Raw genomic sequence first — 15,538 nt, 5'->3', positions numbered from 1 at the left:
CCCCTCACACAACAACAGGTGTCACACCTGCGGAGTTATTGTTGAAACGCTGTCTCAGGACGAGATTGAGTTTAATAATGCTGTATTTAGAGGGGAAGGTGGAAAGGAGTCAGGGAGGCCAGAAAACTAGACATGACTAGCATAGTTGTGAGAGGGAATTTACTGTGGGAGAGCTGGTATGTGTGAAGAACTTCGGAGAAGGACAAAAGTTATTACCGGGTGAAATAAGTGCAGTGACTGGACATCTATCTTCCCACGTGGAGGTGGAAGGCCGGATCATCCATAAACATGTGGACCATTTAAGGAAGAGAGAGACAAATCATCAAGATATGGTTCCACCAGTGATCATGCCCGGGTCTGCGTTTCCTGTTGAGGATGCTCACCCCAGGACAAACATGCCTGATGTTCCTGTAAGACTTGAAGATACAGAACTGCGAGTGCCCACCGAAGCACCTGATGTTCGGGCAACTCCAGAAAAGGAGGCTCCTGGCAAAGAATCTGAAGTTGTGGAGCTGCGATGTTCCACATGTACCAGGAAACCACCTGAAAGACTGAACTTGTAAATTCCTTACGCAGTGTAAGTATTGTGTTGTCTTGAAAAATATGTACTTGTAAATATAATATGTATAGCCGAGTTAAAGGGAGAGGAATGTAGTAATTATGGTTTTATTTAGTCTGCAATGTACTTATAAGAATAATACTTGTTAAGGAAGATCACATGATCTGTAGTAACCGATAGGAGAGTAGTGCAGGCTACCTCAGCAGTCAGTGTAGAATTAGAGTTGGAGTTGGAAGCACACGTGTAGTTGCTGCTGAGTATATTGTAAATAAACTTAATGTTTCCACCCAAGAAGTGTCTGCAGATCAACTCTATCATTAATAGCACAACTTGGCCACCCTACATCAATTCAAGGCTGAGATAGACATTTTTTTAATTAGCAAAGGAATCAAGGGTTATGGGGAAAAGGCAGGAAAGTGGAGTTGAGGATTATCAGATCAGCCATGATCTCATTAAATGGTGGAGCAGACTCAATGAGCTGAATGGCCTACTTCTGCTCCTATGTCTTATGGTCTTATGGTGGACAGGCTTTGGGGAGTCAGGAGGTGAGTTACTCTCCAGAGAAAACCCAGCCTCTGACCTGCTCTTGTAGCCACAGTATTTATATGGCAGGTCTAATTCGGTTTCCAGTCAATGGGAACCGCCCCCCCAAACCACGGGGGGAAGGGCATTAAGTTCCACCCCAGGACTCGAGCACAAAAATCAAGACATTCCAGTGCAGTACTTACACTTTCAGAGCTGCTGCCTCCTTGATCAGGTGTTAAACCGAGGGTCCATCTACCCTCTCAGGTAGATGTAAAAAGATGCCACAACACTATTCTGAAGAAGAACAGGGGAGTTACCCTGAGCTCTTGGACAATATTTATCCCTCAATCAACATAACTGATTGAGTTTATCTGGTCACTATCACAGTGCTGTTTGCAGGGGCTTGTAGTGTCTAAACTGCTGCTACAGTACAACAGTGAGGACACTTCAGAAGCGCTTCATTGGTTGTAAATCGCTTTGGGACGTCCTGAGGCGCTATCTAAATAGAAGTTATTCCGTTATTGGGATTGTTGTAAATGCCCCTTAAAACACAACAGTTTTTATTTACAAAAGTAATCAGCCAACATTCTCAGTTTGTCAGCGGTATTGAACTTTCCTCCTCTCCGGGATCACACTGGAACGACTCCCATGTCCCATTCACAATTTAATTCCGCCTCGTTGATTCTTGCTTATTTGACTGATTATTTCTCTGCTTGCTTCCTGGTTCTCATAACTTATCACAGCCTCAAAAGGTTTTAACTGGCCCGTGGCTTGAACGGCTCAGTGTATTCAGCCAAAGGACTTGAATTTATCTCAATGTTCAGCTGCTTTGCCAGAGTGCAGAAGAGCGCAAGGGCCTTTCATTGACAGGATATGGGACAATTTCCCATAATTGCTTTTTTTCCTGTTTTGTGGGAATATTTAATCTCGGCATATACATTTTTCAGCGAAACTGCTTAAGGGAAGCTGTTCCGTCAATTGTAATAAGCAGAAAAACAGGAAGTACTTTCTACTAAATCAGATCTACCGATCATGCTTAATGCTTTGTCATAACCCCAGCCTTAACCCCCAACCCAAATGAATGTTACGTGTCTGCTATCCCTGTTCCTTCTACTAATTTCTCAGTTATTTCAGAAAGCGCACGACTCCCATACAAACTTACAGCACGGAAGGGAGGCCATTCGGCCCATTGTGCCTGTGCTCTTTCAAAAGAGCTATCTGACTCGTCCTATGTCTCCTGCCCTTTCCCCTTAGCCCTGCAATCTCTTTTTTACCCCGTTCGATTATGTATTCAATTCCTGTTTCAAAGTTACTATTGAATCTGATTCCACTGTCCTTCCAGGGAGTGCATTCCTGGTCACAACAACTCACCTGTGTGAAAACATTTCTTTCATCCTGCTAGGTTCTTTTGCCAATTATCTTTAATCTGCGCTCTCTGTGACCTGCCGGCACAAACAGTTTCTTCTAATTTATTCTACTCAACACCTCTAATAAATCTTCCCTTAACCTTCAAAGATTTGTGTACATACACCCTCAAGTTTGTTTCTGCACTGTCTTGAAAATTATACCATTTAGTTTATATAAACATAGAAAATAGGAGTAGGACTGGGTCATTTGGCCCTTCGAGCCTGCTCCACCATTCAATATGACCATGGCTGATCCTCTATCTCATCACCATACTCCCGCTCTCTCCCCATACTCCTAGATGTCTTTAGTGTCTAGAAATCTATCTATTTCCTTCTTAAATATGTTTCAGCGATTTGGGTTCCATAGCCTTCTGTGGTAGAGAATTCCACAGGTTCATCACTCTCTGAGTGGAGAAATTTCTCCTCATCTCAGTCCTAAGTGGTCTACCCAACATCCTGAGACTGTGACCCCTTGTTCGAGACCCCCCCTCCACCCATCATCCCTGCATCCAGTCTTTCCAGCCCTGTCAGAATTTTGTGTGTTTCAATGAGATCCCCTCTCGTTCTTCTAAACTCCAGTGAATATAGGCCAAGTTGACCCAGCCTCTCCTCATACAACAATCCTGCCATCCCAGGAATTAGTCTGGTGAACCTTCGCTGCATTCCCTCTATGGCAAGAATATCCTTTCTTAGGTAAGGAGACCAAAACTGCACACAATACTCCAGGTGTCACCAAGGCCCTGTACAGCTGCAGTAAGACATCCTTGCTCCTGTACTCAAGTCCTTTCGCAATGAAGGCCAACATACCTTTTGCCTTCTTAGCTGCTTGCTGCACCTGCATGCTTGCTTTCAGTGACTGGTGGATAAGGACACCCAGGTCCCTTTGTACATCAACATTTCCCAATCTATCACCATTTAAATAATACTCTGCCATTCTGTTCTTCCTTCACACATCTTCCCAGATTTGATCTCTTGCCCCCAAATATTTAGTTTAAAACTCTCTCTAGTTCCCTAGTTATGTGGCTCGCTAGAACACCAGTCCCACACGGTTCAGGTGTGGATGGTCCCAATGGTGCAGCCCTCACTTTCCCCAGTACAGGTGCCAGTACCCCATGAACCCACTTCTTCCATGCCAATCTTTCAGCCATGCATTCACCTTATTTACCCGATGCCATTTTGCATCTGACTTAGATAATAATCCAGAGGTCATGAAGGTCACGACCTTTGAGGTTCTGCTTTTTAATTTAGTGCCTGGCTCCTCATACTCTTTATGCAGAACCTCTTTCCTAGTTCTGCCTATGTCGTTGGTACCTACATGGACCATGGCAACTGGATCCTCCCCCTCCCACTGCAAGTTCCAGTCCAGCCCTGAGCAGATGTCCCAAACCCTGGCACTGACCGGGCAGACAACAGAACCTTCCAGATTCTCACTCTCAGCTGCAAAGAACAGTGTCCACCCACCTGACTATATTGTCCCCTAAAACTACATTCCTTTTAACTCCCTCCCCAACTTGAATGGCAACCTGTACCATGGTGCCATGGTCAGCCTGCACATCCACACTGCAACCCTTATTCTTGTCCATACAAGCTGCAGGAACCTCAAACTTGTTGGTCACTTGCATGGGCTGAGGCTCCTCCACTCCCACCTTCTTGATCCTCTTACCTGCGTGTGTCACAGTCACACTCTCCTCTCCCTGACCACTGGCCAAATCAGATGGTGCTAACCTAAGTGGGGGGGTGACCTCCTTCTGGAACAAAGTGTCCAGGTAACTTTGCCCCGCCCTGCAGCATCGCAATGTCTGCAGCTCAGCCTCCAGCTCATTAACCCTGAGCCTCGGTTCCTCAAGCTGCAGACACTTACTACAGATGTTCTTGCCATGGATTGCAGTGGCACCCAGGGGCTCCCACATTCTGCACCCAGGGACTCCCACATGCTGCACCCAGGGGCTCCCGCACTCTGCACCCAGGAGCTCCCACACTCTGCACCCAGGAGCTCCCACACTCTGCACCCAGGAGCTCCCACACTCTGCACCCAGGAGCTCCCACACTCTGCACCCAGGAGCTCCCACACTCTGCACCCAGGAGCTCCCACACTCTGCACCCGGGAGCTCCCACACTCTGCACCCAGGAGCTCCCACACTCTGCACCCAGGAGCTCCCACATGCTGCACCCAGGGGCTCCCACATGCTGCACCCAGGATCTCCCACACGCTGCACCCAGGGGCTCCCACACTTGCACCGAGGAGCTCCCACACGCTGCACCCAGGAGCTCCCACACGCTGCACCCAGGGGCTTCCACATGCTGCACCCAGGAGCTCCCACACGCTGCACCCAGGAGCTCCCACATGCTGCACCCAGGAGCTCCCACATGCTGCACCCAGGGGCTCCCACATGCTGCACCCAGGAGCTCCCACATGCTGCACCCAGGATCTCCCACACGCTGCACCCAGGGGCTCCCACACTTGCACCGAGGAGCTCCCACACGCTGCACCCAGGAGCTCCCACACGCTGCACCCAGGGGCTTCCACATGCTGCACCCAGGAGCTCCCACACGCTGCACCCAGGAGCTCCCACATGCTGCACCCAGGAGCTCCCACATGCTGCACCCAGGGGCTCCCACATGCTGCACCCAGGAGCTCCCACATGCTGCACCCAGGGGCTCCCACATGCTGCACCCAGGGGCTCCCACATGCTGCACCCAGGAGCTCCCACATGCTGCACCCAAGGGCTCCCACATGCTGCACCCAGGAGCTCCCACATGCTGCACCCAGGGGCTCCCACATGCTGCACCCAGGAGCTCCCACACGCTGCACCCAGGAGCATCACAGCTGTTCACTCTTAACTGTCCTCCAAAGTGGCCAAGCAAGTCACTCAGTTCAAGGGCAATTAGGGCTGTACAACAAATACTGGCCTTGTCAGCGACACTCACATCCCCGTGAGAGAATAAAAAGCAAATGCAGTTACCTCAACGATGTCTGCATTAGGCCCTTCCTCCAGGTGCCTCTGCCACCAAGAATGGCATCTCTCAGGGACCTCATATCAGGCCCATGCAGGCTCTGGGCTCATTATTCTCCCCGCTCCAGGGACAGGATGGGAGAGCGATATTAGGTCGGGATTTCAGTTGGCTCACAGGTCTTCAGGGATCAGTAGGGGAAAAAAGAACTTGCATTTATATAGTGCCTTCCACTTCCGCAGGACATCCTAAGGTGCTTTACAGCTAACGAAGCACTTTTTGAAGTGTGGTCACTGTCATAACATAGCCTTTGCACCCAGGGGCCAATTGCCAGCAGCCCTTCCACACATCCTTCAACAAGGAAAACGAACACGCAGTTTATGGGAACTCATGTCTACACCCAGAGAGTGGGGAGAATCTGGAACTCGCTCCCACGTGGAGTAGTTGAGATGAATAGTGTAAATCTAGTTAATGGAAAGCTGGAAGAACAACTGAGTAAGAAAGGAATCGAGGGATCTGCTGAAAAGGGGAAGTGGAGAGAGGTTCGAGGAGGCTGGTGTGGAGGAGAAACACCAGCACGGAGCAGTAGGGCTGAACTGTAAATACTTTGTAATCCTTTATAAAACACAAAGAAACATCTTTTTTGACTCTTTATTATGAGCATTTACACCTACTTTATATTCTTGAAAGCGCTGATCCATACTGTGTAACAAAAAATTCCCATGCATGCTCTACATTTTATCACCAGCAAAGCAAGTTTTGTAACCTTAATCCACGGCTGAATTCAAAGCTGTTAATCGTGCTAAACTCAAGCTATTTTGTAATAACCAGCAGCCCTCCTGCTGCATTACTCACGGTGGACTTCCTGCCAAAATGGGGCGGAATTACAGAACGTGGTTCTCAAAAACCTCACGTGTACGGTAACGATGGAATTTGATTTGCTGGGATAGGTTTTCTTGGGTCAGCAATCTTAGGACGCTGGTTAGCAGCAAGTATTGTAAAATCAGGTGGCCTCCATTGCAGGAGTGAGGTCTTCCCCCATTCCCAGTGTCCTTGGGCACAGATCGGCCAGGAAGATCTGCTCAATTCAACCTCAGTTTGACACCAAACTTGGAGGACTGGCAAACAGTGAGGATGATATGAATTGCGTGCAACAGTACATGGACCAGCAGAATAGGCAGACAAGTGGCAGATGGAATCTAATACAAAGAAGTGTGAGGTGATGCATTTTGTCAGGAGTAATAGGGAAACACAGTATAAACTTAATAGCATTATTCTAAAGAGTTTGAAGGAGCAGAAGGACATGAGGGTGCGTGGGCATCAATCTTTGATGGAGGCAGGACATATTGAGAGAGTAATCAGCAAAGCATATGGGATCTTGGGCTTCATAAATAGAGGCACTGAGCACGAAAGCAGGGAAGTTGTGCTGAACCTTTCTAAAGCCCTGGTTAGGCCACAACTGGAGTATTGTGTCCAGTTCTGGTCAGCGCACTTTAGGAAGGATGTGAGTGTCTTTGAGAGGGTGCAGAGGAGATTTACCGGAATGGTTCCGGGGATGGGGGATTTTAGCTACAAGGTCAGGTTGGAGAAACTGAGGAGGTTGCTCTCTTTGGGAGAAAGGGAATCGAGGGGAGATTTGATCGAAGTGTACAAGATGATGACAGGTTCAGATAAGGTAAACAAGGAAAAGCTGTTCCCACTAGCCAATGATACAAGGACTCGGGGGGGACAGACAAAGATTTAAAATTTTCGGCAGGAGGAGTAAGGGGAATGTGAGGAAGAACTTTTTCGGAAGCGAGTGGTAACGACCTGGAACACGCTGTCGATGACAGCGGTAGAAGTGGAAACAATCAATTGGATGGGCACTTGATGGAAATAAACTCGCAGGGCTACGAGGGCTGAGCGGGGGGGGAGTGGGACTGACTGGATTACTCTGTGGGGTGCCGCCGGGGACTCGATGGGCTGAGTAGCCTCCTTCTGTGCTGTAAATGGTTCTATGGCCGGAATTTTACAGCCTCGTCGTGGTGGGGGTGGGGCTGTAAAATGCGGCGAGACATTCTAAACGCCATTGACTTTGGCGGGAAGGTAAAATCCCACTGCCGTAAAATTCCACCCTAAGTGTCTAGTTTACCCATTTACAACAACAATAACTCATGATCCGTTTGACCCTTTTCAACCAGACAGCAAAGTGGTAGCTGTGCTTTTTGCCCCTTGTAGGGGAACCTAGAACTAGGGGGCACAGCTTCAGAGTGAGGGGTCATCCATTTAAGAGAGAGATGAGGAGGAATTTCTACTCTCAGAGGGTTATAAATCTTTGGAGAGATGTAGAGGCCAGGCCATTGAGCATATTCAATGTGAGATAGATTTTTGAACTATAGAGAAGCCAAGGTAGGAAAGTGGAATTAAAGCCAAGATCAAACCAGCCATAACCTTATTGAATGGCGGAGCAGACTCAAGAAGCTGAATGGCCTACTCCTGCTCCTAGCTCTTGTGTTCTTGGGTAAGTACAATATACCGTGTAGAGTTTTGTCCAAATTCTGTCCACAATAAAGCTCACATAATGAATCAGGCATGAAGAGTTCTAATGGAATAAATAAAGAGAAACTCTCTGTTGGCCGGGGATGGGGTAATCGTCCATAGCCAGGAGGCACACTTTGACGTGATTTGGCAAAAGAATCAGACCGGGAAATGAGGAAGAGGTTTTTTTTTTAACGCAGTGAGTTGTTGTGATCCAGAACCTGCTGTCTGAAAGGGCAGTGTGAAAGCAGATTCAATAATAACCTTCAAAAGATCAAGAATTGGATAAATACTTGAAGGATAGAAATTGCATGGCAATGGGGAAGGAGCAGGGAAATGGGACTAATCGGACAGCTCAAAGAACTGCACAGGCGCGATGGGCTGAGTGGTCTCCTCTGGAATAATCTATTCTTGAGATTGGAGATTCTAATCTCTAGAAAGATTATTATGTTAAGATAAGTTTCATTCTTCGCAACAAGGGGTGAGAGGTTAATTTTTCTCCTTGCACTTTCCTCCCAGTTTCACTTCCTTAAGACAGGATATAATTACATTAGAAGCAGTTCAGAGAAGTTTCACTCAGCCAGTTTCTGGGGTGAAGGGGTTACCTTACGAGGAAAGGTTGGACAGGCTAGGCTTGTATCCACTGGAGTTTAGAAGAATAAGAGGTGATCTTATTGAAACATATTAATATCCGGAGGGAACTTGACAGGGCAGATGCTGAGAGGATGTTTCCCCTTGTGGGAGGGACTAGAACTAGGGGACAGAGTTTAAAAATCAGAGGTCTCCCATTTAAAACGAGGATGAGGAGAAAATTTTTCTCTCACAGGGTCATTAGTTTGTGGAATTCTACCACCCCAGAGAGCAGTAGAGGCTGGGGCATTGAATATTTTTAAGGCTGAGTTAGTCAGATTGCCAAGGGAGTCAAAGGGTATAGGGGGTAGACAGGAAAGTGGAGTTGAGACCACAATCAGATCAATCATGATCTTATCAAATGGTGGAACAGGCTCGAGGGGTCGAATGGCCTATTCCTGCTCTGAATTTGTACGCTCGTATGTCCCTGCCTTCCACCCATATGTCAACTCAAATGGTCTGTTGTCGTTCTGCACCATATACATATGGACAGTGAATGTGACCTGATAACTGAGTCTACCTATCTAGAAAAGAGTGTATTACAACAAATTGCATTTATATTGCCTTCAACATAAGAAAAGAAATTTCAAACAAAAACAAAAATAGCTGGAAAAACTCAGCAGGTCTGACAGCATCTGCGGAGAGGAACACAGTTAATGTTTCGAGTCCGTATGACTCTTCATCAGAACTAAGAAATATAGAAATGAGGTGAAATATAAGCTGGTTGAGGGGGGTGGGACAGGTAGAGCTGGATAGAGAGCCAGTGATAGGTGGAGGCAAAGAAGGGATTGCCAAAGATGTCACAGACAAAAGGACAAAGGGGTGTTGATGGTGGTGATATTAGTTAAGGAATGTGCTAATGGTGACATTAAGGGTAGAAAGCAGGACGAGCAAGGTACAGATAGCCCTAGTGGGGGTGGGGGGGGAGGAAGGGATCAAAATAGGCTAAAAGGTAGAGATAAAACAATGGATTTAAACAATATATTTAAAAATAATAGAAATAGGTGGGAAAACAAAAATATATTTAAAAATATATTTTTTAAAAATTATAAATTATTGGAAAAAGGGGGATCGGAAAGGGGGTGGGGATGGAGGAGAGAGTTCATGATCTAAAATTGTTGAACTCAATATTCAGTCCGGAAGGCTGTAAAGTGCCTAATCGGAAGATGAGGTGCTGTTCCTCCAGTTTGCGTTGAGCTTCACTGGAACATTGCAGCAGGCCAAGGACGGACATGTGGGCATGTCTCGATGGACTGACTCGATGGGCCGAATGGCCTAATTTCTGCTCCTATGTCTTATGGTCTTATGGTCTTATGGCATGAGAGCAGGGTGGAGTGTTAAAATGGCAAGCGACAGGGAGGTCTGGGTCATGCTTGCAGACAGACCGAAGGTGTTCCGCAAAGCGGTCACCCAGTCTGCGTCTGGTCTCTCCAATGTAGAGGAGACCGGATTGGGAGCAGCGAATGCAGTAGACTAAATTGAGGGAAGTGCAAGTGAAATGCTGCTTCACTTGAAAGGAGTGTTTGGGCCCTTGGACGGTGAGGAGGGGGGAAGTAAAGGGGCAGGTATCGCACTTTCTGCGGTTGCATGGGAAGGTGCTGTGGGAGGGGGTTGAGGTGTAGGTGAGTTTATAAGGAGACTCTGAGTTTCCCAAAGTCCCAGAAAGGTGTTGTAGGTCCCAGGTTGGAAATAATTGTGACATAAACTGTCCATTTGCTTCTAAGATGAAAGACAGTTGGACTCTCAAGGAGTTGATTAACATTTCTACCTAGGTACAAGGCTAATGTGTTTCAGGGCAAACCATTTTTGAGATCAGGTTATAGGCTTCCCTACAAATCATTGAATATCGCAGACAGAGCGAGGTTTTTAATGTGCAAAAGCAAAATACTGCAGATGCTGTAAATCTGCAAAAAGAACAAACAATGCTGGAAAAACTCAGCAGGTCAGGCAGAGAAACAAAGTTAAAGTTTCAGGTCAATGACCTTTTATCGGAACATTTCAGCACTTTTTGTTCATATTCCAGAGGTTCTGTGTGGTCAGCAGAGAGAAGAGGCTGCTTGGCTTTGTGAGCTACCACAGCCGGATGCGGGAGGGAGTCGATCTCCAGCCGAAGATACGCATCCTGCAGCCTTCTGAGGATTCTGAGATTCATCCTGGCATGGCCACAAATAAGCTGAATCATCAGAGCAGGCTTTACTGCCGGTGATGCATTTAAGAAACTCTCTGAAAACTGAGGAAAGCGCCTGGGGACAGTCACTCAAGGTTATTACTTAACAAAGCAGCGATACAGGAACCCATCGGAAGCTGAACACAACTGTCGGCGGCTTGTTAGAAGGGCCGTAATTTCCTGGAGAGTGCGACGCATGATTAAAAGTGGAAGTTTCTTTCTGTAGTTTAAGGTATAAGTTGCCTACAAAGAAAAAAATACTCTTTAGGGTCAATAGTGTTTTATTTTAGTAACTTGTTACAATAAAAATTTTAAAATGTAAAATCACGCCGTGTCATTCTTTCAGCTAATAACTGGTAGCTTGAATCTTTTTAAAAGCGTTTAGTCTCTATGGAACTCGTAGCAGAATGCAGGAGGGGATAGAAATGCAGAACAATCCCCTACAATGAAAGTAACCTTTCACCAAAAATAAGCACAATTCGTAAATGGAAATTAACGACTGAACTTGTAAATTTTTTTTTTAAAAATAGCCCTTGTGTTATAAAAAGGAAACATGTTCGAAAACGGCACTTTGATGTCTGACATTCTGATGGTCAGACTACACCAGATGGTTTGATAGATCGTTGCAACAGAATCGTGAAGATTATCCCGAAGACCTGAAATATAACAAACAGATGTCAGCAACATGCCAGAAAACCCTGAAGCAAAGGTCTGAATCAAAGCATCACCCTTACTGTAATGAGGGCAATGCCGAAAGCGATTGCTGCAAAGATGTGAAGTTTGGAGTTGATGATTCCTTCGATGGCTTCTAGACAGTCCTGCACCAAAACATTGAAAAGAAGAGTTAGCTCAGAAATATTTGCACAGTTCCTGGACTTCATCATTAGCTCATTTCACCCGGTAGCATCCCTACTTCTGAGGGGAAAGATTGTGGGTTCAAACCCCACTCAAAGGCAATTCCAACAAGCAGGACATGAGGCTTCTGGATTTTGAATGCTATGTTGACCCTTCAGTGCTTGAATCCGATGGGAGCAGAGTGACGAATTCCCCCCCATAACATCTAGCCAGCGGCACTCCCACTCCCAGCCCCGTTGCCACTCCCACCCACCTCACTCAGGCTAATGCCTGCCCACATTCAAAGGGTCCCTGTTTTGGAGAAATCACAACCCTCCTGGGCTGTGAAAGAAATGTGGTCATTCAAAAACAGAATGTTGTCTTTTCAACCCCACAATCAACTCAGACTGAAGAACATGAAAGGATCAGATTCCCCATCGCTTCAGATGACTGTATGGGCACTTTAGGGAGAGTGAGAAATAAAGAAACAATTACATTTATATAGGGCAGTATTTTACACCCAGAGGATGGGCACGCGCCCGACCAGATCAGGTGTAAAGTCACGCGCGATGATGTCGGGCGAGCGTCCCAACTCCTGCTATATAATTGGGTAAGCGGGCACGCACTAGAGTTGGCAGCGTGCCCATTAACTGACAATTAAATGGCCTATTAAGGCCTTTAATCAAATGATTGAAGGCTATTTTTCGTTGCCCATCCAACCTTGAATCCGATGGGAGCAGAGTGACGAATTCCCCCCCATAACATCTAGCCAGCGGCACTCCCACTCCCAGCCCCGTTGCCACTCCCACCCACCTCACTCAGGCTAATGCCTGCCCACATTCAAAGGGTCCCTGTTTTGGAGAAATCACAACCCTCCTGGGCTGTGAAAGAAATGTGGTCATTCAAAAACAGAATGTTGTCTTTTCAACCCCACAATCAACTCAGACTGAAGAACATGAAAGGATCAGATTCCCCATCGCTTCAGATGACTGTATGGGCACTTTAGGGAGAGTGAGAAATAAAGAAACAATTACATTTATATAGGGCAGTATTTTACACCCAGAGGATGGGCACGCGCCCGACCAGATCAGGTGTAAAGTCACGCGCGATGATGTCGGGCGAGCGTCCCAACTCCTGCTATATAATTGGGTAAGCGGGCACGCACTAGAGTTGGCAGCGTGCCCATTAACTGACAATTAAATGGCCTATTAAGGCCTTTAATCAAATGATTGAAGGCTATTTTTCGTTGCCCATCCAACCTTACGGCTGGCAGGCAGACGAATCGGCCGGGCGGCTTTTGGAATTTTTATGGAACCTCATCCACGGGCGGGATGAGGTTTCCAGCAGTAATTCAAAAAAAAAATTTCAACATAATTTTTAACATGTCCCTCTTGGGGACATGTTTATATCATTTGCAAAACCTTTATTGGTCAGGGTCCAATCCTTTAGCTCCCTGAAGCAGCTCTGTGCCTTCAGAGAGCTGTCATTGGGCACCATCCCGCGTAGGCACAGACCTCCCCACTCGCCCTCCTCCAGCACCCCCCACGCCGGCAGCACCGAGCATCTCAGCGCTCCTTTCACGCCGTTAATTGGCCGGCCAGCGTGAAATCGCAGTAGGGGGCCCGATTGCAAGCGATGATCCATCCCAGTCCCGCCCACCATGCCTGTCCAAAGGGAAAATCCTGCCCATAGTGTCTCGTCAAACCACCAGACATCTCAAAGTGCTTCACAGTCAATGAAGTACTTCTGAAGCACAGCCACTGTTGCAACGTGGGAAACACAGTAACCAAATTGCGCACAGCAAGATCCCACAAGCAGCAATTGTGACGATGACCAGATAGTGTGTTTTTCTTTTGTTAAATAACGTTGGTTGAGGGATAAATATTGGTGAGGGCACGGGGGGAGAAAACCCCTGCTCTTCTTCATAATAGTGTCATGGAGTCTTTTATGTCCACCTCAGAGGGCAGGCAAGGCCGCAGTTTGATGCCTCATCTGAACGACGCCACTTCTGACAATGCAGCACTCCCTCAGTACTGCACTGGAGTGTCAGCCCAGATTTTGAACTCAGTCCCAGAGGGGAGTTATCCCTGATGTCCTGGCCAATATTTATCCTTCCACCAACACAACCAAAAACAGATTGTCTGCTTGTTACCTCTTTGCTGTTTGTGGGAACTGACTGTGTACAAATTGGGTAATCTGTTTTCTACATTACAACAGTGATTTTACTTCAAATAGTACCTCATTGACTGAAAAGTGCGTTAGAATGTCCTAAGGCCATGAAATGTAAATGCAAGTCTTTATTTTCCATAGCATCTAGAGTTCTACTTGGTTGTTCTTGCTGATCCAGGGTCACATCGCACAGATTGTCCTGAATAATGACCACAAATTTGGTTCTGTACCTTTAAAGTCCTTCACCCGATTCAGTCTTTGCATGTAACCATCACGCCAATCTATTCGAGGGTGATTTTCAGACAGGTTATCGATTCCACTCCATTCTGCTTGCGTAGAGTACTAAACATTTAGGGGCAGGTTTTATCTTCCCCTCCCACACCTGTCCAATCAGAGTGCAGGGTGTGGGTGGGGGAGGTGAGATGGAGCAAGGTGAGCTTTGCACAATGTAGATTTATGTAGTGAGGGGGCTGCTGGGTGGAGAGGGAGGTTTAATCTGGGTTTCTGACACTTGCTTCTCTTCAGATATGGGAAGGCCATGTTACCCCAGAAGAGTGTGAGCAGGGGGCCTAATTTGAATGGCAGTGTCATGTCCTGTTGAGATATTCTCACTGTTTTAACCAGAGGCCGGCCAATGGCCTGTCAGAATGAAGCAAGGCTTCACACCAAGAGTAGGAGCATGCCCCACAAGGATATTTTACCTCTTCCACTGATGTCACGCTCCCCGAAATCCCAACTGAAAGGATTAGAGGAGCGTTTCCATTCATCCCCAGCAGCCTGATCTGTCTTCACTCCATCCCACAAATGTTGGTGCCCGCCTTCCGAATGTGTCATCATTCCCACCAACTTCAGGCGGGTCTCAAAATTGGGGCCTGGCCTCAGATTCTGGATGGGGGAGAGTCAGAGGGGAGGGACAGGGATGTTGTGGGAGGGGGGGGTGTGGAGGGACGCGATGATTCGGTCCCATGATTCCTCCCGCTGCCCCACAGCTCAAGGTTAAAATCAACCCATCAGATACAGGAACAATTTAACGCTGGACACCTCTAAATATAAAACCTCTCCGGGAAGATCTTAAATGAGAAGTCAGTCTCATTAAATGTTATTAGCTGTGCCTTCAGCTGCCCTGGTTCCAAGCTCTGAGATACCCTTCCTAAACCTTTTGGTTGCTCTACCCCTCTTTCTCCCTTTATGACGCTCCTTACAACATATTTCTTAACCAAGCTTTCGGACACTTGACCTAACATCTCCGTATGTGGCTCAGGGTCACACTTTGTTTTATAATACGCCTGTGAAACACCTTGGGACATTTTATTGCATTAAAGGCGCTATATAAATGCAAGTTGTTGTGCTTCTCCTCTTTTCCCCATTAAATTTTTTGCCCTCCCTTCTCTACACATCAGCCAAAGCTGCTAAGGCAATTGAGCTGCGCGTCTCCAGGTTTATTCCAATATACACCAATCTCAGCAAGGGCAGAGACTGTAGTAAGGATTAGATCTTTACCTTATATTGGGAAGTACATCCTCTTAGATTGCCTGATTTATCTTTGTAACCACAGCAGTCCAACTAAAGGCCAGAAACATTTGTGTTAGTCAGCACAAAAGAAGCAAACATGTACACCATACAACACAAAAGAGAAATCCCAGCAAATGGTTGGCAAAATAAACACTCAGTTTGGCTGTTTCAGTTAAAGTTTCAGCATGTTGGTCCGATGTTGTCCGGAGTTATTGCCACTAAGGGGGCTGGGTCACTGAGTCAGCAAACTCCGGCTTAACCTGCCAT

At 46.8% G+C, this 15,538-nt stretch overlaps 1 protein-coding gene across 2 annotated transcripts in view; it reads right to left on the bottom strand.

The window, feature by feature from the left end:
• Positions 1-11,019: 11,019 nt before the first annotated feature.
• Positions 11,020-15,538, bottom strand: part of LOC144696420 (CD9 antigen-like) — a 29,941-nt gene continuing 25,422 nt past the window's right edge. For both annotated transcript variants that reach the window (XM_078567676.1, XM_078567677.1), the window contains 3 exons: positions 15,260-15,322; positions 11,491-11,574; positions 11,020-11,412 (listed from right to left, as the gene is read on the bottom strand). In XM_078567676.1, coding sequence (XP_078423802.1) covers positions 11,350-11,412; positions 11,491-11,574; positions 15,260-15,322 — 210 coding nt within the window. In that variant the 3' untranslated portion in view covers positions 11,020-11,349. The remainder of the gene's footprint in view (positions 11,413-11,490; positions 11,575-15,259; positions 15,323-15,538) is intronic.

Source organism: Cetorhinus maximus, chromosome 22, assembly GCF_964194155.1.
Source record: "Cetorhinus maximus chromosome 22, sCetMax3.hap1.1, whole genome shotgun sequence".
In the NCBI taxonomy this organism is placed as follows: Eukaryota; Metazoa; Chordata; class Chondrichthyes; order Lamniformes; family Cetorhinidae; genus Cetorhinus; species Cetorhinus maximus.
The sequence above is the reverse complement of the archived record's forward strand: the minus strand, read 5'-3'. Positions and strand labels throughout refer to the sequence as shown.